General features: G+C 46.6%; 1 protein-coding gene across 16 annotated transcripts in view; it reads left to right on the forward strand.

Annotated features, from left to right (window-relative positions):
* DNM1 (dynamin 1) overlaps positions 1 to 27,407 on the forward strand; it is a 200,286-nt gene that overhangs the window by 76,415 nt on the left and 96,464 nt on the right. For 13 of the 16 annotated variants that reach the window (XR_013226072.1, XR_013226075.1, XR_013226073.1 and 10 more), the window contains exons 7-10: positions 4,685 to 4,827; positions 6,669 to 6,804; positions 8,242 to 8,309; positions 10,631 to 10,769. Coding sequence is in view for 9 of the 16 variants with exons in the window: in XM_077307109.1 (XP_077163224.1) it covers positions 4,685 to 4,827; positions 6,669 to 6,804; positions 8,242 to 8,309; positions 10,631 to 10,769 (486 nt within the window). In the remaining 7 variants the exon portion in view is untranslated. Of the gene's footprint in view, positions 1 to 4,684; positions 4,828 to 6,668; positions 6,805 to 8,241; positions 8,310 to 10,630; positions 10,770 to 21,044; positions 21,184 to 27,407 lie in introns of all 16 variants that reach the window. The other 3 variants (XM_077307111.1, XM_077307103.1, XM_077307106.1) reach the window with 1 other exon arrangement.

The raw sequence follows: 27,407 nt of genomic DNA on the forward strand, positions 1-27,407 counted from the left end.
AAAGTATTTGAGTTTCATCTTCAGGATTTGACTTTCTAAAGAGCAGTCAGGGCTGATCTCCTCTAGGACTGACCGGTTTGTTCGCCTTGCAGTCCAAGGGACTCGCAAGAGTCTTCTCCATCACCAAAAGCCTCAATTCTTTGACACTCGGCCTTCCTTATGGTCCAACTTTCACAGCCATACATTACAACTGGGAACTAGCCACAGTTTCTTCCCCATCTATTTGCCAGGAATTGAGAGGGCCGGATGCCATGATCTTTGTTTTCTTGATGTTGAGTTTCAAGCCAACTTTTGCACTCTCCTCCTTCACCCGCATCAACAGGCTCTTTAGTTCCTCTTCACTTTCTGCCGTTAAAGTGGTATCATCTGCATATCTGAGGTGTTGATATTTCTCCCTGCAACCTTGATCCCAATTTGTGACTCCTCTAACCCCGCCTTCCTCATGATGTGCTCTGCATACAAGTTAAATAGGCAGGGTGACAGCATGCAGCCTTGCCGAACTCCTTTCTCAATTTTGAACCAATCAGTGATTCCACGTTCAGTTCTCACTGTTGCTTCTTGACCTGCATATAGGTTTCTCAAGAGACAAATAAGATGCTCTGGTATTCCCATCTCTTTAAGAACTTGCCACAATTTGTTGTGCTCCACACAATCAAAGGCTTTAGCATAGTCAATAAAGCAGAAGTAGATGTTTTTTTTTTTTTTTTTCCCCCCTTCAAGGATCGCTGCCTTGTTGTGGCAAGGGGGCTTGCGTAGTTCAGTGAAGCTATGAGCTATACCGTGCAGGGCCACCCAAGACGGACAGGTCATAGCTGAGAGCTCTGACAAAAGGTGATCCACTGGAGAAGGAAATGGCAAACCACTCCAGTATCTTTGCCATGAAAACTCTATGGACAGTTCCAATAGGCATAACGATATGACGCTGGAAGATGAGCCCCTCAGGTCGGAAGGTGTCCAATATGCTACTGGGGATGAGCAGACGGCTAGTACGAGTAGCGCCAGAATGAATGAAGCGGCTGGGCTAAAGCCGAAAGGACGCTCAGTTGTGGAAGTAACTGGTGGCGAAAAGACAGTCCGATGCTGTAAAGATTTTTATTCCATAGGAACCTGGAACGTCAGATCCATGAATCAAGGCAAGCTGGACGTGGTTAAACAAGAAATGAGAACTGAACATCGACATTTTAGGAATCAGTGAACTAAAATGGACAGGAATGGGTGAATTTAATTCAGATGACCATCAGGTATACTACTGTGGACAAGAATCTCGCAGAAGAAATGGAGTAGCCTTCATAATCAATAAGAGAGTAGGAAAAGCAGTCTTGGGATACAATCCCCAAAATGACAGAATGATCTCAGTTCGAATCCAAGGCAAACCATTCAACATCACAGTGATCCAGGTCTACGCCCCAACCACTGCTGCTGAAGAGGATGAAGTTGATCAGTTCTATGAAGCCCTACAGCACCTTCTAGAAGCAACGCCCAAAAATGATGTGCTTATCATCATGGGGGATTGGAATGCTAAAGTAGGAAGCCAAAAGATAACCGGGATAACTGGCAAGTTTGGCCTTGGAGTACAAAATGAAGCAGGGCACAGGCTGGTAGAATTTTGTCAAGAGAATACAATGGTCATAGCAAACACTCTTTTCCAACAACCCAAGAGACGACTCTACACATGGACATCACCAGACGGTCAACACAGAAATCAGATTGACTATGTGCTCTGCAGCCAAAGATGGAAAAGTTCTATCCAGTCAATAAAAACAAGACCAGGAGCTGATTGTGGGTCAGATCATGAGCTTCTTGTTGCAAAATTTAGGCTTAAATTGAAGAAAGTAGGGAAAAGCACTAGGCCACTCAGGTATGAACTAAATCATATCCCCAACGAATACACAGTAGAGGTGACAAATAGATTTAAGGAATTAGATCTGATAGACAGAGTGCCTGAAGAACTATGGACGGAGGTTCGCAACATTGTACAAGAGGTAGCAACTAAAACCATCCCAAAGAAAAAGAAATGCAAGAAATCAAAATGGCTGTCTGAGGAAGCTTTACAAATAGCTAAGGAGAGAAGGGAAGTGAAAGGCAAGGGAGAAAGAGAAAGATACACCCAATTGAATGCAGAATTCCAGAGAAAAGCTAGAAGAGATAAGAATGCCTTCTTAAATGAACAGTGCAAACAAATAGAAGAAAACAATAGAATAGGGAGTACCAGAGATCTTTTCAAGAAAATTGGAGATATGAAGAGAACGTTTCATGCAAAGATGGGTATGATAAGGGACCAAAATGGTAGGGACCTCACAGAAGCAGAAGAGATTAAACAAAGGTGGCAAAATTATACAGAAGAGCTATACAAGAGCGAGCTTAACATCCCTGATGACCACAATGGGGTAGTTACTGACCTGGAGCCAGACATCCTGGAATGTGAAGTCAAATGGGCCTTAGGAAGTCTGAGCAACAATAAAGCTAGTGGTGGTGACAGCATTCCAGTTGAACTATTCAAAATCTTAAAGGACGATGCAGTAAAAGTGCTACACTCAATATGCCAGCAAATTTGGAAAACTCAACAATGGCCACAGGATTGGAAAAGGTCAGTTTACATTCCAATCCCAAAGAAGGGCAATGCCAAAGAATGTTCAAACTACCGCACCATTGCACTAATTTCTCATGCTAGCAAAGTTATGCTCAAAATCCTACAAGCTAGGCTCCAGCAATATGTGGACCGAGAACTTCCAGAAGTACAGGCAGGATTTCGAAGAGGCAGAGGAACTAGAGATCAAATTGCCAACATACGCTGGATCATGGAGAAAGCTAGGGAGTACCAGAAGAACGTCTACTTCTGCTTCATTGACTATGCTAAAGCCTTTGATTGTGTGGAGCACAACAAATTGTGGCAAGTTCTTAAAGAGATGGGAATACCAGAGCATCTTATTTGTCTCTTGCGAAATTTATATGCAGGTCAGGAAGCAACAGTGAGAACTGAACATGGAATCACTAACTGGTTCAAAATTGAGAAAGGAGTTCGGCAAGGCTGTATACTGTCGCCTTGCCTATTTAACTTGTATGCAGAGCACATCATGAGAAATGCGGGATTAGAGGAGTCACAAATTGGGATCAAGATTGCAGGGAGAAATATCAACAACCTCAGATATGCAGATGATACCACTCTAATGGCAGAAAGTGAAGAGGAACTAAAGAGCCTGTTGATGCGGGTGAAGGAGGAGAGTGCGAAAGTTGGCTTGAAACTCAACATCAAGAAAACAAAGATCATGGCATCCGGCCCTCTCAATTCCTGGCAAATAGAAGGGGAAGAAATGGAGATAGTGACAGATTTTATTTTCCTGGGCTCCAAGATCACTGCAGATGGGGACTGCAGCAAAGAAATTAAAAGACGCTTGCTCCTGGGGAGGAAAGCTATGGCAAATCTAGACAGCATCCTAAAAAGCAGAGACATCACCCTGCCAACAAAAGTGCGTTTAGTCAAGGCTATGGTCTTCCCAGTTGCAATGTATGGCTGCGAAAGTTGGACCATAAGGAAGGCCGAGCGTCAAAGAATTGAGGCTTTTGAACTCTGGTGCTGGAGAAGACTCTTGCGAGTCCCTTGGACTGCAAGGCGAACAAACCGGTCAGTCCTAGAGGAGATCAGCCCTGACTGCTCTTTAGAAGGCCAGATACTGAAGATGAAACTCAAATATTTTGGCCACCTCATGAGAAGGAAGGACTCCCTGGAGAAGAGCCTAATGCTGGGAGCGATCGAGGGCAAAAGAAGAAGGGGACGACAGAGAATGAGGTGGCTAAATGGAGTCACTGAAGCAGTAGGTGCAAACTTAAATGGACTCCGGGGAATGGTAGAGGACAGGAAGGCCTGGAGGATCTTTGTCCATGGGGTCGCGATGGGTCGGACACGACTTCGCACATAACAACAACAAGATGTTTTTTCTGGAACTCCCTAACTTTCTCCATGATCCAGCATATGTTGGCAATTTGATCTCTAGTTCCTCTGCCTCTTCAAAATCCTGCCTGTCCTTCTGAAAGTTCTGGGTCCACGTATTGCTGGAGCTTAGCTTCTAGGATTTTGAACATAACTTTGCTAGCATGAAACTCTATGGACAGTTCCAAAAGGCAAAACAGTCACTATAGGGTGGATAAAACTCTTAGCTACCATCCCACTGAGCAAAGTTTGACAGGCTCCTGCAGTCTAAGAAGTCTCCCCCCCACACACTAAAGTTCTATTCCTCTAACACAAGCTTTCTAAACCAGGGTTTCTTGAAACCCTGGGGTTCCTCGATGGCTCTTGAAGGGTTTTTATAAATTTGTTAAACATTTATTGAGTGATAGGACCATATATGGTCATGTTGGCCTGCTCTCCCCCTTCCCAAAATGTCCCATGATGGATCTAAAAGGGCTGGGAAGAGGAGGGGCCCCCGGTGGGCGTGTCCACAGCTCTGCTTCCCAACCATGTTCTACATAATTGTGCCTCTTCTGGGGTTTCTGAAAGCCTGAAGAATGTTTCAGGGATTTCTCAATGGTGAAAAAATTGAGAAAGGATACTCTAACAGAAAACCCACTTAAGGAGAAGGAAAGCTTCATTGGCTCAAGGGAGACTCCTTTGAGCAAAGTTTGATCCACTGCATTGAACAGGATGTTTTTTTAAAACACGTATTAACATTTTCACCTTACTGCGCAGCAATTGACCAATCACATTCGAGACACGCTGCCAGGCCTGCGGAACAAACTCCAAAGCCAGCTCCTTTCCATTGAAAAAGAAGTGGACGAGTATAAGAATTTCCGCCCTGATGACCCTGCCCGCAAGACCAAAGCTTTGCTTCAGTGAGTGACTTCTTCTGTGGTCTATTTATTGCTTTTATTGCTTTTCAGCTCTCAAAGTTGTTTTAAAAATCAAGACCAGCAATCAGAGCTAGGTTATTCATATACCTTCACCTGACAACTTGAGGTAAACAAGGAATGGCTAGTGGGTGTGGCTCTTGGTGGCCTGCTTTCCACCCTCCCAACTCCTGGAGAAGCTTTCATCCCCTCCCTCTTTCTCTAGCCTAACCACTACCACCAGTGACCTTTAGGTGAGGGCTCCCAGCTTTTCACTTCTGAGACCTTTCCTCTGTGTCTCCCATTGCCCAGTGTTTAGCCACCAAAGGGCAATTTACTGCCTGTTGTGTCTCTGGAAAAATATCTGTTTGCCAATTACTAGACTTACCCCCTTCCTGGAGCTCCCCTTTTATCATGGTGTTTCTGAGGTGGTAGAGGCCTATGTAGTACCGAGAACCACTGTCAGCATCCAAAGTTATAAAGTATTTATTGAAAAGAAAATTACAAGCATACTTTTAACACAGTACCAGATTGAGCAAAGGATCGAAAATAACTGAATAAAAATACAAATTCTCTGTCCCTCTCATTGTACAGTACATGCCATAATACATGTAAAAATATAGGACACACTCCTTAGCTTAGAAAGTTACAGATCTCTACAAAGGTTCTGTTACCTTGAAACTTCCTTCAGGTCTCCAAGTGACTTGAATGACCAATAGCTGCCTGCTCCAGATCTCTTTAAGAGATCTGACTGCCCTGATAGATTCCATACCAGAGACAGTTTCTTTCTTGCTCCCCTGAGTTTGCTCCTCTCTCTTTCCACCCACTTCCCAGGTCAAACTGAGTCAAGGAGCCACTTCCTGGGGAAATGTTTCTCTGTGGAGGTCTGAAATGAGTATTTTGATAGTGGGAGTTTTTCCCCTCTTCTCTGGGCAGACCAGGCAGGGAGAGGGAAGTCCGTTCAATTGTTCACCTTCATTCAAATGCAAATGGGTCTACCTAAAGATAATGGAATGATCAAGCTTCCTCCAAGGAGGAAATAGAAATCTGGAGGACTTTTAGACAAGGCTGCCTGCAAGTATAATCCAGCTGATGACTGGGGGTAGGGTGTGGGGCCTGGGACTGTGAGCTGCGTGGGGAGCCCCCCTTCCCTGAGCAACCCCTGCTGCAGCTTTGCCAGGCCACAGTGGCACTGCGGGGTGGGGGGGGGGGAGAGGGGAAGCCAGTCCCCACCAATGCTCCTGCTGCCCTGAGCACTTCTGGCTGCAGCCTTGCCAGTTGCAGGGGGGCTGCCCAGGGTGGCAGGGCGAGGAATGGTGTCCTCACCAGTGGTGCTTCCCGCCACCGCCCCAGAAAGGCCCGCTGAGGCCTCGGCAAGCCTTTCAGGCCAGCAGAGAGAGGAGAGGAGTGGAGTCCCCCACAGTGCTTGCCACTGATGCCCCAAAAATGCCCACCGACACCTTGGCAAGCCTTTTCGGGGCGGCAGAGAGAGGAGAGGAGTGGAGTCCCCCACAGTGCTTGCCACTGATGCCCCAGAAATGCCCACCGACACCTTGGCAAGCCTTTTCGGGGCGGCAGAGGGAGGAGCAGAGTCCCCACCAGCACTTCCTCCTCCCCACCCCCAAAATGCCCTCTGAGACCTCTCCAGGCCTCAGCTGGCCAGACCAGGGTGGGGCCTGGGGGCTAACACCCATTGTATTTTGAGATAAAATGGGCTTTTTTTGCTACTAAACTCATATTCCGGTATGAAGCACAGTGAGTCCGTTTCTGTGTTCATATTTAAACGAGCCAAAATACTGCCTGGCAGGTCTACCTCCCTTCATGGTGTTGATCCTTCTTCTGTGTAGGATGGTTCAACAGTTTGCTGTGGACTTCGAGAAACGCATTGAAGGCTCTGGGGATCAGATTGATACCTACGAACTGTCCGGAGGCGCAAGGATCAACCGCATCTTCCATGAACGATTCCCCTTTGAGCTGGTGAAGGTAAAACATCTCCTCTGTCACCTTTCACCTTCTCAGGACAATCATGGCCTCTCAACTAATCCCATTTTGTTCCTTCCTTGCCCTTTTTCTTTAATATTATCATCCCTGTATTCCTTCTGTGTATAGAACATTACAGTGTTTAAGCTGCTCACTCTCAAAAAACCCTTAATGTAAGACTATCAGAAGGGCCCTGCTAGATGAGACCAAAGGTCTGTCTAGTCCAGCTTCCTGTTTCACACAGTGACCACCCCAGTCTGTGAAGACCCTTCTCAGCTGCTCCCTTCCAACACCTGGGGCCATTCCGCACCAGGATCAATGTTGCAAATTGTTTGCGGAACGAAAAATCGCCATTTTAAATAGTGGAAATCATCGTTATGCATATCTGCCTTTGTAGTGGAATCCAGTTGCGTTTCTATCGTTTCCCACAGGGTTCCGGTCTCTGCAAAAATCGCTAGCCAGGAAGCGCTATTGCCGAGCTGTGTCCTGCCCCTGGCCGTCAAGCAGCCAATGGGCAGCCGTTATCATGCTCCCAAACAGCCCCTTTCCCTTTAAGGAAGGTTTTAAAACACACACACACACACACACACACGTTGCAACGAATATGCATTGATTCGTTGCAACGGAGAGACCCATCCAGCTAGCAGGTGGTGTTTGAGCTGCCGTTTCATTGTTGCCACGCTCCCCCTGAGTGAAAAAAAAAAAATCCCCCCCCCTCACGGGCGCGATTTTCGGCCGAAAGTGTGAAAAATAAAGGGAAAATAAACCAGCAAACGGGCCTCTGTGTTGCTTGTGCTTGGTGACTTTAAACAGAGGGACTGCAGCCGGGGAAGCCTCACTGGGTAAACGAAGGCTTGCCAGTGTGTTGATCTCCGCTCGCTTGGAGAAAAAAAAATGGCGATCGCTTCGCCGGAAGATAATAGGAGAGAGCTAGGAGGCGGGACTTTGCAGAAACCGCAACAATGGTAACGCACAGAACTTTCCCACTAGTGTTGCAGATTGGTTGCAGGAGTGTAGCGCTTTCCGGAGGGTGAATCCACTTTTTGGGATTTCCCTGAAAGCGCTACTATGAAGCGCTTTTTGCGGATCAGTTTCAGGAGTGTTGCAGATTGTCAACGACGTTGTGCACAACGGCAAAACTGTAGCGATTTCAATTACTAACCATTGTGCTATTTTGGACGAATGCGGAACGGCCCCTGGTGTTCAGAAGTGAACTGCTAGTAAACAGAGAGGTTCAATCTGCAATCTGAGTTGATAGACCTACCCTCTGCAAATCTGTTGAACCCCAATCTAAACTGGTGACCATCACTAGATCCTGTGGCAGTGAATGCCATTAATGGATATTATGCTGTGTGAAGGACTTGTTTTTTGGGCTTACTGTGATTTCATTGTGCAATCCTGTCAATGGTGCTCTGCTGATTTTGATCCCTTTTGATGCAGATGGAATTTGATGAGAAGGAGCTCCGTCGAGAGATCAGCTACGCCATCAAGAACATCCACGGCATCAGGCACGTATCACTGCAGTAGAGGCAGAGTCCCATCTTCATGGCTCTGAGGCTCTCTAAGCTAGTGGGACCCGGAAGACTTCAGAGGTATGGTAGACAAGCAGGATCCCTGTTTGATTCTGCTGTCCCCTGAGGAGAGGTAAAGCTTGTGTTTTCTGTGGGGAACAATGTGGTATAATCTGAAAGCAACAACAACAATGAATCAATGTGGGACATAAGATGCCGACTCCCATGCCTGCTGCTGTTTTCCATTCCTTTTCTAACTTTGAACCGGGGCTCGGTCTCACAAGGGCCACAGGGGTGATCCAGTCCGAAACGCTTCTGTTCCGCTTGGTGTCAGACATGCTGGTCAGGCTGGTAGAGCCGTCTGGCAGTAGGGAGGGTGGCCAACCAGGAGCTTCATGAGCACCCTGATTTTAGACATATGTAACCGAGATAAATTGCTGAGAATATTAAATGACAAAATTGACTTTTTTCCAAGATGCACCACATGATGAGCATCCAACCCATGATCAAGCATGACAGGATTAGAGCAAAATAAACTTATGAAATGAATCCCGTCAGAATATGAATTCTAATACTTTCACGCAAACTTTTATTCAAGACTGGCTCACGGGAATACCCCTCCTCATACGAGTGGCAATTGAAATGTAACCTGAATGCTGCTCAGGAAAGGGATCTGCGGGTGAGCCGTCTCCAGAGACCACGGAGGAGGGAAGGCTGGCTTGTACCCGGTCAATCACTGATGGCCTCATGAATGTCAGCGAGGTCTCAGCGGGTGCTGCATCTAGGCATGGGGGGGGGCTTCATTTGGATTGCAAAATGGGGGCTTTCTCAAGGGCCTGGTGGGTGGCAGTGTGGCTTTTATGTGGTGCTCAGCCTAGGAGATGCAGTTTTGACCAGCATGTGATTAGGACACCAATCTGGGCAGAATAATTCCAATTGCGGGGGGAGCCTCACTGTCTTAAATTTCCCATAAGTACAAAGCAATGTTTGAAAGCAGATCTCCTAGTAGCACCCTGCGACTGATCTATTTTGTGCCCCTTTGGCCACCGGTATGATTTCTTGTGCTTGCTGACAATTCCCTTAAATCAAGAAGGGAAGAGGGGAAAGGATTTGATTCATCCTGCGCAAGACCCGAATCATAAAGGATCAGGTAGGGACAGAGCTTTGGTGCTACAGCTGTACCTGCAGGGACTTTGGACTGTAAGGGCCCCGTATTCCCATGAGATGTCAGGCTCCCCTTCCCCATGCCAATTCCCACCACAATGGGGGTCATGGCTAGAGAAATTATTTAATTATTTTTGTTATTTTGGATTCATTACCCGCCGCTATTGCACAGCATCTTGCAGTGGGTTACAATAAAAATGTTAAAAACCCCAATTGCATATGAGACCAAGGAGACCAAGCTCCAGTGACAACACAGTAAAAGCCCCATCCCACCCCCTGCCCTGCTGTCCCCAGCGCCTCAGGAGGCCAAAACATTCAGATATGTCAGTGATCCTGATGCAAGTGGATGTTCAGTGTCTTCTGTGACCTGGCCTCAACCAAACACCATCTTACAGGCCCCGCAGAACCGCGAAAGCTCTTGAGGGGCCCTCAGCTCATTCCACCAGGTCAAGGCCAGGCAAATCTCTCGTGGGCCAGGAACCACCAACAAATTTATACCCCCAGAGCGTAGAGCCCTGCAGGGAGCACAAGGTGATAGGCGGTCCCTCAGGTATGTGGGTCCCATACCACAAAGGGCCTTAAGGGTCAATACCAAGATCTTGAACTTGATCCGGGCTGCAAATGGCAACCATGCAGCTGCCTCAGCACAGGCTGGAATTGCACCCTACAAGGTGTTCCGGTGAGGATCCTAGCAGCCGCATTTTGCACCGGCTGCAATTTCCAGGTTCAAGGACAAAATGGAGATCTGGAGGCCTGAACAGGTGATGCAAGAGACCCGCTGCTCTGGGTTGCTCCCTGCTTCTTCCTCATAATATCTCGTTGATGTCTGCATCGCATTGAATAGTCTAGATGCTCAAAGGAGAGCGTGGGGAAAGAGATGCAAGGTGCCCAAAAGCTATTGTAACAGTTCAGTCTGTATCGGAAAGCAGACTGTGTAGACTTCAGAGAGTTCTTGCGGATGTAGGATTCCCCCCCGCCCCCCCGCCCCAGCGCATCCGAATTCCTAAGTTCCACTCAGCAGAACCAGGCTGGTTATCTACAGTGCTCTGAATTTTTATATGTAATGCTATGACATTCTCCTTGCCCCACCCCAACCCCTCCACCTCCCTCCCGCTTTGTCTCATTCCCCCCTCCCCCTCGTCCTGGGTGTTTAGAACCGGTCTGTTCACGCCTGACATGGCCTTTGAGACCATTGTGAAAAAGCAGGTGAAGAAGATTAAAGAGCCTTGCCTGAAATGTGTGGACATGGTCATTTCGGAGTTAATCAATACCGTTAGACAGTGCACCAAGAAGGTAACCGGGAAGTCAGCATGGAGTCCCACGCGCTAATGCCCGCCTGCCCGCTGGCTGAAGCGCAGCATCTGTGATCCGGGCGACAGCCCTGCCTGCCAGTGACACTTTCGTTGTTTCTCTAACCACCCTCCTAAACAGCATGACTAGACCTGAGTGAATCCAACAGGGAGCTTACCAGCCAATCAGAAACACGGGGGGAAGTTTCGGGGGTGTCATCAGCCGCTGCAGCAGTGCCCACCAGTTCATTTGCCTGGGGAGTGTGTGCATCTGTCCCGGCGTGGGAAAGCTCTCAGAGTCCCACTGCAGCTGGCCCTGTGAGGATCAGCCGCGCCCTGCCGGTGCCCGAATGGATCATGGCCATTTTTAAAAGGGAAAAAGATTGCAATGCTCTCTCTTCTCTAGCCCCGTTTCCCTTGATTGCTCCATTAATTTCAGTTTGGAGCTTCTTCAGACCTTCAGCCGTTCAAAAGGGGATAAGAATGGGCTATAAAATCTTCAGGCGAAGACAGCTCAGCATCTCAGGGCAGGTGCATATTTAGAGTGATTGCAGCATGTCCTTGTATTCCAAAATATGTGAAGAGACACGCTTATGGAAATTTGAATGCCGCAAGAGCAAGATGCTTCCCATGTCAAGGAAGTACACAGCCTTTCCCCATCTGGCTCATTTCCTTCCTTTTCTTTTAATCTTCTTCCATTAATCAAAGTCTAATAATTGCTGTGTTGTACCTTAAGGGTCTGTTGACCATATAATCGACTTTATTTATAGTATCGTTCCTCCATGACCTTAAACAAAATGTAAATGTTTTCATAATTAGTCTGTCAGGAATGTGGGTTTGCAATGTGATGGATACTAGCCAATAGGTGTCTACCACGGCCACTGTTTCCCTGGTTCCTGTTGGGCCAGGATGAAAACCTGCTGCTGATGTCATCCCCCCTCAAATTTGCTGCAGAACATAGACATGTGTGTTTTTGGAAGACACGGACCATGCTGTCAGTTCATTTCTACTTCCCTTGAAATGCTATGTTGGTCTTCCCCCTTAATGAGGGTGCATGTGTACGCGTGCCTGCGTGGGTCTCTCTCTCAGGGGACTATAAATGTGGCTTCTAAAACCTCTGCAGCTTGGCATAATTTTCTGATTGGCTTGGTTTGTGTCCTGCCCTGGAAGAGCAGCAAGTAACTGAAGAGAACTTAAAACAAAAATGTCTCTCCTCTCTAGATTGCTTTGCCACTCTCTCCCAATCTTCCATTCTCTTAGATTATGATGGGACACTATGGGACACGGAGCTGCCATTTTCTCTCCCCAAGTCCACTTGCCAAATTCTTGCACTCCAATTCTCTAAATCTGAAAAGTGAGGGGGCAAAAGAGAGAGGAGAGACACCGTGGTTTCTCTTAGCTGTGGCTTGCTGCTTTAGGCAGGCCACCAGGTATGGCCCCTTGGCCCAAAGGCATTTGATTCCCTTGGACGTGGGCACTTGGAACCCTTGGCATGCTGGGCCGGCTGGCCGTTTGGGAGCAGGTAACGGTGCAGGGTGAAAGGTGGGGCATTACTGAACGTTCTTTGTGGTGGGCTGAGGCGGAGCGACAAACAAGGCTCGTGGGCGTGGCTGGCCAGGGGCCATGAAGACGGGCTTATGGACTGCAGCCCAGTTTGGGGGCAGCCAACGGGGGGACACTCCTCAGGGGTTCCTCAGGGTTCTAGAATGCTGGGAGGAGCTTTCCTTTTTCTACCCTGCTGCCCTTCTTTTGAAGGCTGTGGGTTTGTGGCTGTGGGGAGCACCCAGAAATTTGCCATTTGGGTCCTTAGGCTGCCAAGTATACAGCATCATCCAAATAACTGGATTGGAAGGGCCAGCTTTTCATGTCCCCCTCCTGCCACCATTGTGTTAATTTTCCCATTGACTAATTACCATTCTCTTTTGTTTCTACCAATCCCCTCTCTGTCTGTGCCTTTATTTATTGACTTGCTGATTTGCTTTTCATGACACCCTTCATTTTCTTTCTCTCCCCTCCACCCCATCCCTACACTCAGAGTAGCTAATCTGTCGCTTTAGTGAAATTGCCTTTAAAGTTGGCATGAAGAATGGTTGGTTTCCTCCTCTCCAGTTGATACAAGAGTGTGTCCAAGGATCAGTGGTGTATGTGAGCAGGGGTCTGTTGTTCTTCTAAGAGGCTGTAGGATGATGTGGATGAAAATGAGAGAACACAAATGAGGGGCAGAGGTTGGGGGGGACGACAGATGTAGCGAGTCTGGGGTAAGATGTGACTCCTGAATACAGTGCTGACCAGAGGAGTTTTGGGGACCCCATGCCACTTCCACTCAGGCTTGCCCCTGCCACCAATCCCAAACATGGGGAATAGGGAAGGCTCCAAGTGCACGGACCTGGTAAAGTGGATCCTGGGTCTACAACTTGCTGCACATTGTGCCAGACTTAGCAAGAGGGGAAGGCCCTGGATGCTCATTGCTCAGATAAGTTCTTGCCTAGGGCCACCATGGGCTGCAGGTGATCCCACAGTGCCCCAGAAGGACTATCTTGGCATCAGTGGATCTCTGGCATAGAGTAGCACCCTAAACAATGGCCAAACTGTGGCTCTCCAGAGGTTAATGAACTACAATTCCCATGAGCCCCTGCTAGCACATGATGATAGGGGCTCATAAGAATTGGTTCATGGAGAGCCACAGTTTGGCCATCCCTGGCCTAGGTGTACCTAATAGAGGGGCTGTCCCTACTCGAATGAGAGGACATGATGGAGAACTGGGGATATTTTAAAAAATGAATTTCTGTTTACCATGCCTATGTCTCATTGGTAGAGGATTCATTTCAGGGTGAGTTAATGCAGTCGTGTTCATTTCACTTAGACCTACAGGCTCACCCCATGACTTGCACTGCAGGTTGGACATCACACTCAGTGCTTCCATGTTGTTTCACATCATTTGAAACACAATGCTTTTCAGTGTCGTCAGTTCACACATTCAACCACTAGTCATCAAAAGTGTTGCGTACATTCAGTGATGTACATGCATGTACGGATTAGTGCCCACGTGGAATAACTACAGGGGGAATAACGGCCTCAGGAGCAAATCATGTGTGCTGCTGGTGCTCCTAGCAACCTACCCATAGTCTACCCAATGGCCATTTCAAGCAAGGACAACGATGAAGGGTATTTGTAAATCTACCTTGTTCGAGCATCTTGTGGCTACCCAATGCAGTTGAATGTGAGGAAAACAGCACTGGAGGAGTCCGGATGTCCCTTCCGTGTGTAAATTGGGCCCTGCAAACTTGGAGGTTCAGCTTTAAAGACCCTGTGAGCACCAAGCGCAGAATTCTGAGTGCACATTTGCTTTGTCTGCCAGGTTAGTCCTTTTTGAAGAAAAACATCATTTGTGTAGTTGCCATGAAAAGGCAGAGTAGACACAGGGGATGGGATGAAGTCTCTGTCAGATTCGGCCAAAGGCATCCTAAATGTGGTTAATTTTTTTTTTAAAGCAACCTTCTATAGCCGGAACAACCAAAATCGTTAGGGTCCCCCCAAAATGAACAATTTGTTAAGATATTGTGTCACTGTTTCTTTTACATTTGTAAAACAGAGTCAACGCTGTCCGGCTGCAGTTTCCCCTGTACTTTTCCCAGCCAACTGTCCCTTTCTGTCCATGGTCATTCTTCAGGTCCATCACACACCTAGAAGGGGAAATGGGGGATAGTGAAATGGGTGACTGCCTGAAACATGCTTTAGCACATTAAGTTGGTGCATAATGACCAGCAGAAATCAGTATATTTCCTTGAATATTTCTTCTCATATGATTTCTAGTTGGACTTCAGCTTTCTACTTCATCTGCCATCTCTGCTATCTCCATGTCATGGTTATTTTCTGAGTCTCTTTGCTTTCTTCTATTTCCGAGGCTCCTTCACTGACCCATCTACCCAGCTCAGCTCTCTGCATAGAGTTAGGATCCCTGAACACGTGCACATCTTTGTAGCTGCACTGTAAGAATTCTTTCCATAGATTGCCTCAGGATCAGGAATTCCTGCCTCTATGTAAGGTTTGTAAGGGGTGTGTGTTTTTAAGAATCATAGAATCATAGAATCACAGAATCATAGAGTTGGAAGGGGCCATGAAGGCCATCTAGTCCAACCCCCTGCTCAACGCAGGAGCAGCCCTAAGCATCCTAAAGCATCCAAGAAAAGTGTGTATCCAGCCTTTGCTTGAAGACTGCCAGTGAGGGGGAGCTCACCACCTCCTTAGGCAGCCTATTCCACTGATGAACTACTCTGACTGTGAAAAAAAAATTCCTGATATCTAGCCTATATCGTTATACTTGTAGTTTAAACCCATTACTGCGTGTCCTTTCCTCTGCAGCCAATGGGAACAGCATCCTGGTTTTTAAGTGCATTTATGCTAGAAAAGCAAATAAGGTTAAAGGCTGAGGTTAGCAAGGGTTTCAGGTGTGACATTTTTTATGGACAGTCTCATTGATCTGAGAAGTTCAGCAAAAATTGCTAGAGTTTCTACACACTGTTGCTTTTTTTTTACTAGAGTGGACTCTGATTTTCTTTTCCATAGTCCTCTGGATCAGTTATTCTTTTTAGAAAATTGACGCTAGTTCTGCATGGCTCCTAAGCATTGTCTAAAGGCTCTAAGGGCCAGAGCTAGGCATGATGTAGAAGCTCTTTGATTAGGATTTCCTGCATTAAAAAATAAAATCTGTGATTAGGGTTTCCTGACTTTGTGTGATCTCTGATGAGGATTCGCTGTAGTTTCATACGCTTAACTCCTTGGCGATTGGGGCGAATCAGAATATACTTATTGGCATAAAGAACTGACAAAACCATAACACTTACAAAAGATTGGGGAGGTGATACTTAAGAGGAAGCTTTTAACCCTTTCTTCAGTCTCCTCCCTTTTCCCCCAAAGTTGCTAAATTTTAGGCACACAATGCTTTGGTTTTTCCCATGGAACTAATTGCGTGTTGAAATGCTTGAGATTTACAGCACCATTACTTAACAGCTCCAGTATAATGAGCTTGCCTGGCTTTTTAGCAGGATCCTTCTTTACATACACCCCATTGGATGGAAAATACAGGCTTTCTAGTTCTTTTTTCTTTTTCAAGTCACAGCTGACTTACTGCAACAACGTAGGGTTTCCAAGGCAAGGGACATTAAGAAGGGGTTTTCTTCCCTAACATTTATGGATTTACTCTGGCCCCATTCATCCCAGGTGATTTAAAGAGCAAAGTAAAATACTCAGCCCTGACCTGGATAGCTGAGGCTGACCCAAACTACCTCTGAATTTCTCTTGCCTTGAAAACCTTGTTGGTATCCCTTGTTGGTATCCCATCCAAATAATAGGCAGAGCACCCCTTGCTCAACTTTCAGGATCTGACAAGACTGGCCAGCCTCAGCTATCCAGGGCAGAGTCTGCACTTACTTTGTTTATTCCATTGTCTGAACTGTTGAATTCAGATCGCTTTGAACTTGAGTCCTCCTCTTCCCCCTCCTCCCCATTGAAACAGGAAAGTCTTCTGCACGTGGTTAGGGAGGCTCAGAAGGTGGGGGGGGGCAAGCCTCTTTCTTTCTTTTCTTCAAGGGGGGGAGAGAGGAGCCAGGCAGAGAGCCTCTTTCTTTTCTTGGAGGGGAGGGGGAGAGGATCGAAAAAGGCAGAGGAGGGAGGAAAAATCCAGGACCGACAGAAGTTGAGAGAAATTAGGGGCTTCTCCTTTAAGGCAAGCGTGTCACATGACCAGGTGTAGCCTATCAGAGGTTCTCTACCACGGAGCTTTCTTTCCCAATCTGGATACTGAGGATTAACAGCACTCTGAGATATCGCACAATAAAGGTAGGGTCACTCCGGATCAATCCTCCTTGCTGCAGAAGGAAATTTTAAATCGCCCCAAATCCAAATGGAAATCGCATTCTGTGTAGAGGGCAGGGACTGAATCGACCTGGGATTGGAATAAAAGCTCTGTGCAGTTTACACCCAGGTCAGGACTGAGTGCTTTACTTTGCCCTTTAGATCAGGGGTAGTCAACCTGTGGTCCTCCAGATGTTCATGGACTACAATTCCCATGAGCCCCTGCCAGCATTTGCATGGGAATTGTAGTCCATGAAGATCTGGAGGACCACAGGTTGACTACCCCTGGGCTGAATGGTACTAGAATAAACCCATAAATGTTATGTTAGGGAAGTAAGCACAACAAACTAAAGCAGTGGAGATCAGTAAGTAGTGTCCTTCAAATCTTTAGAAATGCCAAACAAGAGACAGGATGTTGAGTAATATACATTCGTACCTCAATAAAATTTACATGGGGTGACTTGCAGGTGTAGTGGAGAGCCAGCTTGTTGTAGTGGTTAGGAGTGCGGACTTCTAATCTGGCAAGCCCAGTTTGATTCTGTACTCCCCCACATGCAGCCAGCTGGGTGACCTTGGGCTCGCCACGGCCCTGATAAAACTGTTCTGACCGAGCAGGAATATCAGGGCTCTCTCAGCCTCACCTACCTCACAGAGTGTCTGTTGTGGGGAGAGGAAAGGGAAGGCAACTGTAAGCCCCTTTGAGACTCCTTCGGTTAGGCAAAAGCGGCATATAAGAGCCAATTTTTCTTCAGTAATCTCAGGGCTCTCTCAGCCATCCCTCCCTCACAAGGTGTCTGTTGTGGGAAGAGGAAGGGAAGGCAATTGGAAGCCACTTTGAGATTCCTCCTGGTAGAGAAATGCGGCCTATAAGAACCAACTCTTCTTCTTCTACTTAATGGGCAGATTATGGCTTGCTTTCTGATTCTAATATTACTTCCAAACATTGCATAGACTGGGGGTGGCCAGACTGAGACTCTCCACATGGACATCTGGAGAGTCCCAGTCTGGTCACCCCTGGTATAGACCTTGTGATCTCTAGATAATAGCAGCTGTACTTTGAGCTATACTTTGAACCAGAGCATCTTATCTGTCTCTTGAGAAACCTTTATGCAGGTCAAGAAGCAACAGTGAGAACGGGGCATAGAATCACTGATTGGTTCAAAATTGAGAAAGGAGTTCGGCAAGGCTGTATACTGTCACCTTGCCTATTTAACTTGTATGCGGAGCACATCATGCGAAAAGCAGGGTTAGATGAGTCACAAATTGGGATCAAGATTGCAGGGAGAAATATCAAAAACCTCAGATATGCAGATGATACCACTCTAATGGCAGAAAGTGAAGAGGAACTAAAGAGCCTGTTGATGCAGGTGAAGGAGGAGAGTGCAAAAGAAGAAGAAGAAGAAGAGTTGGTTCTTATATGCTGCTTTTCCCTACCCGAAGGAGGCTCAAAGCGGCTTACAGTCGCCTTCCCATTCCTCTCCCCACAACAGACACCCTGTGGGGTGGCTGGGGCTGAGAGAGCGCTGATATCACTGCCCGGTCAGAGCTGTTTTATCAGTGCCGTGGCGAGCCCAAGGTCACCCAGCTGGTTGCATGTGGGGGAGCGCAGAATCGAACCTGGCATGCCAGATTAGAAGTCGGCACTCCTAACCACTACACCAAACTGGCTCTACACCAAAAGTTGGCTTGAAACTCAACATCAAGAAAACGAAGATCATGGCATCTGGCCCTCTCAATTCCTGGCAAATAGATGGGGAAAAAATGGAGGTAGTGACAGATTTTTTTTCCCTGGGCTCCAAGATCACTGCAGATGGGGACTGCAGCAAAGAAATTAAAAGACACTTGCTCCTGGGGAAGAAAGCTATGGCAAATCTAGACAGCATCCTAAAAAGCAGAGACATCTCCCTGCCAACAAAAGTGCATCTAGTCAAGGCTATGGTCTTCCCAGTTGCAATGTATGGCTGCGAAAGTTGGACCATAAGGAATGCCGAGCATCAAAGAATTGAGGCTTTTGAACTCTGGTGCTGGAGAAGACTCTTGCGAGTCCCTTGGACTGCAAGGCGAACAAACCGGTCAGTCCTAGAGAAGATCAGCCCTGACTGCTCCTTAGAAGGCCAGATCCTGAAGATGAAACTCAAATACTTTGGCCACCTCATGAGAAGAAAGGACTCCCTGGAGAAGAGCCTAATGCTGGGAGCGATTGAGGGCAAAAGAAGAAGGGGATGACAGAGAATGAGGTGGCTGGATGGAGACACTGAAGCAATTGGTGCAAATTAAATTGGATTCCGGGGAATGGTAGAGGACAGGGAGGCCTGGAGGATCATTGTCCATGAGGTCGCGATGGGTCGGACACGACTTCACACCTAACAACAACAACAACAACAACAAATACTTTGAACATTTGAGCTCATGTGGAAGCAAAGCTGCCACATCTTGCCCATACAGACATTCTCCCCTCAAGCCTTGAGAAAGTGCTTCTGTACATAAACCTCTGGAAACTTTTGACATCTTGAACCCATATCCCAGGAGCAGTTTTTGAAGTATATGAGAACTGTGAATGTTTGTTTTAAGTGAGGTGCTAAGCAATGATGACATCAGATACAATCCAAGGGCTGTATTGATCATATAAGAAAAGGCGCATAGACCACATGAGGTGTGGAGGCTAGTACAAGCCAGATGAATCACCATTCCATTAATTAATGCTGTTGCTGTTAGTTGCGAAGTCGTGTCCAACCGACCGTGACCCCATGGACAATGATCCTCCAGGCCTTTCTGTCCTCCACCATTCCCCGGAGTCCATTAATTAATAGTTACGCCTAAAAATAAACAATGGAAAGGTGGGCCTTAGCTCACTTCAAGGGAGAGAGAAAAACCTGATCAGCGCTGTTTGAAAGGCAGATCTGTACTCGATGCACATACAAAGCTATCATTTATTTATTTATTTATTTAATATAAAATGTATTTTATTATATTTCTGTACTGCTGCTCTCAAAATTTGCCAGCTTGTAGCAGTTCACAAACATAACATAACAAGAATGTCTCAACAATAAACACCCTTAGTTAAAAATTCCCTTTAAAAACTAACAATATTTATAATGATAATAATAATAAAAATGGTGGTACAAATTTATTGAATTTTCCCTACAGCATTTTTAGGGGTTGGCGACAGTTGATTTATGTGGCCGAAGATGTTAGACAGGGGAAATTCATAACGGCTCAATGGATTAATGTTTAATCGTAAGCCTGGGGGGAAGGGAAGCCCGCTCTCAACCCACAGGAGTTCAGGCCAGCCTCGACCAAGCGCCTGGTGGAAGAACTCCATTTTATCAAGGTGCACAGTCCGTACTGTCTACTCTGGAGGCAGCAGCTCACCAGGCAGTGGGCAATGTGTCTCCCCCTATCTAATAACCTTTACCTGTAGTAGATGCCAGGGATTCCCAGGTGAGGTGAACATAATAGTGTGCCTCATCCTGATTCAGACCAATGGCCCATTCAGGTCAGGATTCTTTATTTTCAGTGGAAGCTGCAGGGAGGAAAAGATCTTTCCCGATCCTAGTTCCTTTGACTGGAGATGCCAGGAACTGAATTTGGGGCCTACTGCAGAGAAAGCCAGTCCTCTGTTAGTGAGCCATGCCCAAAGCAGGAAAAGCAGGACTAGGTAGATTTCCAGTGGTCAAGGCTTCCGTATTTTTCATAGAGCTGACCTTAATACAGTTCCTCCAGTGTATTAAGATGAAAGAACATTTTTTTTCAAATATACATCGCTGCAATTATGCATAGTTCCGTAGAGTGCCTCTATACAGTAGTGTGATTTTTAAAGAAATCAGAATAGGGTGCATACGCTACAGAAATTACAAAACAAGAAATTTGTATCCATTTTGAAGAGCATCTACAGGTTTTTCAGAAGCAAGCTTTGCTGATTCTGAGTTCCTACTCTGCACATGGCTTTTTAGAAATTAGTGCAGGGTAGAACCATCAGGAAGGAGAAGAGATCACAATGGCGACTCAGAATCCAGGCTTGGGGGCTACAGGATTCACCTTTCTCCATAAATTGTGAGAAGCCAAACAGAAACAGGGAGGGAAAGAGGGATCCCTCAGCATACCCACCCATCCATGTTGTTGATCACATCCTTGCTTGTGGTTTTTCCATATGCATTCTTTGTTCACCCTGTAGAATTCACCTGATGCTTGGCAGCACTTGGGGACCTTTAGTAATGCTCACCTGGGTTAGAGTTTCCTGTGGAGTGAAGCAAAAATCTCACTTCTCATTTTTGCCTTGTGTTTTTCTCTTCTCTCCCTTTCACTTCCTTCCTCTGTTTCTCTCCCTCTTCTGTCCGACCTTGTTCTCTTCTTCTCCCCCTCTGTCTGCTTCATGCTTCTTTCTTCCTCGTTGCTTCTCTTCCTCCTTGCTTCTTCTGCCGCACAGAACGGGTCTCTTCACGCCTGACCTCGCTTTTGAAGCCATAGTGAAAAAGCAGGTGCAGAAGCTGAAGGAGCCGTGTCTGAAGTGTGTGGATATGGTAGTGAGTGAGCTCACATCCACCATCAGAAAGTGTAGCGAAAAGGTAAAGAAAACCAATATCCCTAAAGGGAAGGAATGATAACACATGCCACTTTACTCTCACACACACATGTGGCCTTTCTTCACATCCTCAGATCAGTGGAGTAAGCACGAGCCAAGGGAGCACAGTTAATATGAAGCGTTAGAACCTGGACCATGGCTTATTAATAAGAGTGCAAAGGTTAGAAGCCAGCAGTAGACAGGAGGTTTCAGAGAAGAGTTCTGTTTGGACAAGAGGAGGGGGGGGGTCAAGGTCTTTCAAACAGCGGGGCTTTACTAGTGCTAAGTAGCAGTAGAACTTTAGCCACCATGAACATACAATCATAGAATCCTAGAGTTGGAAGGGACCTCATGGGCCATCTAGTCCAACCCCCTGCACTATGCAGGACACTCACAACCCTATCACTCATCCACTGTCACCTGACACCCCCTTGAGTCTTCACAGAGTCAGCCTCTCCGTCAGATGGCTATCCAGCCTCTATTTAAAAATTTCCAAAGATGGAGAACCCACCTCCTCCCAAGGAAGCCTGCTCCACTGAGAAACCGCTCTAACTGTCAGGAACTTCTTCCGGATGTTTAGACGGTATTTCTTTTGAATTAATTTCATCCTATTGGATCTGGTCTGTCCCTACGGGGCAAGAGAGAACAACTCTGCTCCATCCTCCATATGACACCCTTTTAAATACCTGAAGATGGCAATCCGATCCCCTCTCAGTCGTCTCCTCTCCAGGCTAAACAGACCAAGCTCCCCCAACCTTTCCTCATATGTCTTGGTCTCCAAATCCCTCCCCATCTTTGTTGCCCTCCTCTGGACACGCTCCAGTTTGTCAACATCCCTCTTCCTGGGGTGCCCCAAACTGAACACAGGATTCCAAGTGAGGCCAAACCAGAGCAGAGTAAAGCGGTACCCTCACCTCCCGCGATCTGGAGACAATGATACAGTCCTTGCTTCTGTATCTCAGGTTGGGGGAAAAAATCCACCCATGACTGTTAGACTACGGAATAGTACACTGTCACTCTTAAGTCACTGTTCTCTCTCAGAAGCAATGATTGCTCCTTGCCAGCTTGTACTACGCTACTTCTGATATAACAGTGTTCCCCAACCTTTTTATCACCGGGGACCGGTCAATGCTTGACGATTTTACTGAGGCCCCCGGGGGGGGGTAGTCTTTTGCCAAGAGACACCGCTGCTGCAGCCTAAGTCCCTGCTCCACTTGCTTTCCCGCCGGCGCCCCTGACTTCCCGCCGCCCGCTGGGGGGCGCTGCCAGCAGCAGCTGCGCAGTACCACACCGAGGGGGAGCCCCAGCTATGGCGGCCGCTGGAGAGCACCAAAGGTGAGCCAGCAGCAGAGTGGCAGGGCAGCCCCCGAGGCAGCAGCCGGGGAGGAGGATGAGGAGGAGCCGCGGCCCGGTACCGACTGATCCACGGACCGGCACCAGTTCCCAGACCGGGGGTTGGGGACCACTGTGATATAAGACTTTAAAAAGAGGAGCCCAAGTCCAATTAAACGTAAACATGATCCAGTCCCGTGATCATGGATGTAAGCGAGAAGGATCCATGAACAAGTCATTCCCTGTTAAGCAGCCATCTACTGGAAATGGCAAGTCACATTCATAGGTACTCATCAGCAGCTTCTTCCATGACTTCCCCTCCAATATTAGCTCCATGGAAGCTGATGGTACAGATGCACCCTCCATCTTCCCAGCTGCCAGAAGTAACAGCTCCATTTTCTTTGTAGACGTGGTGTCTTTTATGAGGATGGTGAGGGATGCTCCTATATTGGACGGTTATGTCTCTTAGTGCCATCAGGCTGACAGTTTTGAATGCTTTTTTGTTGTTGGAATTCAGAAGTCAGCTAGATCGAGAGTAGTTATCTGCTGGCCTAACCCTACCCATGCCTCACATCTTCCCTTTATTTCAGAATATAATTCTAACCATCCCTGACTTGTAAACAAAGTAAGTTCACCTCTCAAAGGTTCCTCAGGGTTCTAGAATGCTGGGAGGAACTGTTTTATTTGCTACCATCCAAATCCAGATATTTTTTTAAGACAAGGAAGTAAGCTGGGAAACGTTGTGGTAAAATACTGGTTTATTTGATTGGCATGGTGATGTTCTGGATCCTTTCCCAACAACAACGATAGGGAAATGGTATTCTCATCATGCTATGACATCCACAACCAGCTGTTTTCCTGGTCCTATGAACTCCATCAGGGGGCGCCACACACCTCTTTAAGGAGGTAGTCTTGCCCATTAGTTGATGTATATTTATTTATTTATATTCAGGTGGAATTCTTACCACTTTACTTTACCCACTAAGGTTGGAAGTGTTATCATCACTCATGGATTCTCTTCTAGATTCCCAGGACCATATCTGGATAGTCTCAGGTTTTTGTCTGGAGATTGGGACCAGGAGAGGTGGGAAGGAAAATGTACAATAGATACAGGAGCATTCCCCCTCCCATCTAGTTAATGTAGGCATTATAATGTGGGAAATGCAAAATGGGGATAAAATCATTTGAGAACTCAATTGGTGAAGAAATCATTGTTTGAGAGTTGAGAGCTACTCTGTAATAGAGGCTCTCTTTGTTGGCTTCTCCACCTTGGGGGGCAAAGACATCACTACCCTTCCTTTAATAGCAGACCTCTTGCCCTGTCGGTTCCCCCCCCCCCTTCTCTTTCTTTCTGCAGACCTCCTTTCTCTGAATAAAGCAAACTGACTGTGCTCTGAGCTTTGGTCTTGTTTGCTTGCAGTGGAGTCTGGGTTGCCCTTGGCCCTCTACAACATTAGGGACAGCAGTCCTTGGCCGGGGACTGTAGCTGCCGTATGGGCACATTCAAAATCCTATAGCTGGGAATCCCCATCCCAGGCTGCCTGGGATTCGATGGGGAGGGAGGTCTTCTCAAGCAGCTCATGCTGGTGTTTCAGTAGGTGGCAGCCTACCCTCTGAATTGGCACTGACTACCCTATGATAAGACTAGAAGCCTACGCTGGCTTTCGATTGGCATTCCCCACAGCCTTTATGGGCAGTGAAACCCTCTGGTGCTTTTAAGAACAGTGAGAGTCCCTAGGCAGGGGAGTGGATGCTTTTTGTGCACTGACTGCCTAAAGTGAATTTTCTTCCCTAAATATTCTGTCTCGCTCTGCAGTGACTTCATTTCAGTAGCAGGCAAAGGCAGCCATGGAGGCCACCACTTCCTGGTCCATCCTTAAAAGAGCATTTCTTAGAGCTATGAACTGTACAGGAAATGAACCATCTGCTTTGGGAGAGACTTGGTGTGGGTGTGGGTGTGGGTGTGTCTGTAGCTGAGCCATAGGAAGAGATTAGCAGCTGAAGAGAACTAAAGTTGGTGAGGAGGAAAGAGTTTAGTCAGAAATTCTTCTCCTTCAGGAACAGAGAACTTGGTTTTAGGGTTGAGCGCTTCGGACGCCGAAGTGCAGTGATTCTGATTTTCATTTCACTCCCTTAGCAGTGACTGCCAGGGCTCTGTATGTCCCCAAACCCTGCTGTTGTTCTCTGCTAGATCTGATTTTTTTTTAATGGTTTGGTTTTTTGTCTGTATCAGCCGTCTGACGACAACTGCAAATCAAGTTAATGGACATTTTTCTGGCATGGAGATAACAGAATAAGAGAAGCTCCCTTTGCTTAAATTGCTAGTCTGCTGCAAAAGTTGTAGGCATTCTCCCAGAGGAAAAGGTGACAGAATTTCCATCAAGTATCCCTAGTTCCCAACCAGGTTATAAACATCCATCTCAACAAATCACATTCACATTTAATATAGAAAGAAATATAAACCTGACACAACAAGGCCAACAGAGGTCTCTATCTTTAGAATGAAGCACATCAATGTGAATATCGCCATGTTTGTACTTTAAATAGTAGTTCTCATGCGTACTGTGATAAAGGAAATGTAGCAGCCAGGGCCGAAGTACGGCAAGGAAAGATGATGATGGGGGAGAGGGACACCAGGATGGAGGAGAGGCTGGTTGGAGCAAAGTCCAGTAGGTTTGTTGTCGATCCCAAATAGCAGGTGCTGCAGCGTGGAACCAAGTTCTGAAGTTAAGAACATCCACTCCAGCAGCCCAACCTTGGAGTTAAGGACAATGTGATAGACAACCAGGAGAGAGAAATTAGGTTGTAGCAATGCTGAAAGCCCGTCATGCTGGTTAGCCCATTTCCAAACTACCGCTCGACAGGTTCGCCTGCTCTCCTGTACAGAACCAATGGCATTTCTGGGTGCTGCTTGTGCTGCTGCCTTCCCTGCCGTGACCTTTTGCATCCCGATGCATGTTCCTTTGTGGATGTGATGTTTCGTATCAGTGATCTGCTCCCTCTGCCCAGCTCTGCTTTCGCTGCACATGCCCAAGTATGACGTTCCTGCATGAATTCTGTTGAATGTGACTGTGACAGTTTTCTTTCCCCCTCCCTTTCCCTTGTGTGTGTATATTTTGCCAAATGATCAAGGTTTGAATAAACTGAGAACATTTCACAGCTCAGAGTACTTTGTTTTGTGTCACTATGGTGGTTATAATTTGTTTGTGTTTTTTTTGTTCTCTCAACAAAAGAAGTTGGGACTTGCTTAAAGATTTTCCAATCCGTGTGTCTTTAACATGAGCTCTTTCTTTACTATCACCTGCAAACAGGTAAGGGAGTGTTGCTGTTGCTCTTTGCGAAAATAGGGAGGAACAAATCAGTTACATGGCCCAGAATCAACCTTGACTGGAATGAAGACGGCTGCATCATAAAAGGAGGACATCGTCAGGGTGTTCCTCATGACCATCAGAACTCGCCCCATGAGATAAATTCTGTAGATAAATTTCGAGTTGCAAGCTCATGCACCCTCCGTTTACCATGTTGTTATGAAGGAAACAAGGGGGAGATTAGTCCTTCAAATTTCACTCCATTTCAGTTATCGATCCTTGCTTGGTTGTTAGCATTTTAAGGAGGGGAAAAGCTGCAGTCCCTTTTCACTGTTTTCTGTAAGGTCAGGTGGTTTCTATCAGATCCACTCCCACACTAGCCAATCCATCAATAGCTCCCCAGAATTATTCACAACTGGATCCAGCCACTTGTACATTTATTCGATAGAGCATTTCCATATGTGTGCAAGGAACAAAGCCTACGGGCACCATAGGAATAGTGATTGCTTAACAATGTAACCAAAAACCTTTCCCAAGAGGCTGAATTATATTTTTCACCTTTGCAGAATATAATAAAGTTAGTAGTAAATAAATCCCAGATGCTTCAGCAGGGAGCAGCAAAAGTCTCCTGTATTGTGCAGCTTGGAGTTTTTTCTACAGCTTGGAGTTTTCTGCAGCTTGGAGTTTTTTCTACAGTCGGCTTGGGGCAAATATATTAGAGATATTTCTGCAATCTGCTATTGCCTGACAGTTTCTCCAACAGTAGCCACCCTAGAATACACTTATGCTATCAATGCCATTCTGATTTCAACTGTGGAGCTGTTCGGTTGTCAAAAGACAACTTAAAGCAAAAGGAATTGTTTGAGCTTCACCTGGCAGCGTCATTTCAGCCAAAACTGACACTGACAAGTATCACTCCAATAAAGCCTTTTATTTACATTTACCAAATACCAATATCCTAACATTTTCTTTAGGTTGAATACATGTTGAACCATGATGACTGCTAATCCCAATGAGAGTTTGTAAATACAGTCAGTATAAAATTAATATAAGCATGTCCTTTTGTAAAGCAGCAGGGGATGTTGAAATGCTTTCTGAACTAAAAACATCTTTACTTGGGAGAAAAGCTGTATTGTAAAAATTCAGTCTAGGGGGTCTCAAATCGAAGGCTACTTGGTTTAACCTGTGGAGAATGCTCCTTTAATCTGGTATGTTGTTAAACAATCAAGTAAAAAAAGGGATTCATTTGGAGGCCAAAAGCACTGTCAGAGTCTCTAGAAAGAGATACTGCTGCTAGCAGCATGGTCCTTTGGTAGGAGTAAGTCCTATTGCAGTGCAGGGGCTCATGGGAATTGTAGTCCATGAACATCTGGAGAGCCACAGTTTGGCCACCCCTGCCCTATTGTCTTGTTGTTAGGTGCGAAGTTGTGTCCGACCCATCGCAACCCCATGGACAATGATCCTCCACGCCTTCCTGTCCTCTACCATTCCCCGGAGTCCATTTATGTTTGCACCGACTGCTTCAGTGACTCCATCCAGCCACCTCATCCTCTGTTGTCCCCTTCTTCTTTTGCCCTCAATTAGGCTC

The sequence above is a fragment of the Paroedura picta genome, chromosome 12 (assembly GCF_049243985.1).
Source record: "Paroedura picta isolate Pp20150507F chromosome 12, Ppicta_v3.0, whole genome shotgun sequence".
NCBI classification, from domain to species: domain Eukaryota; kingdom Metazoa; phylum Chordata; class Lepidosauria; order Squamata; family Gekkonidae; genus Paroedura; species Paroedura picta.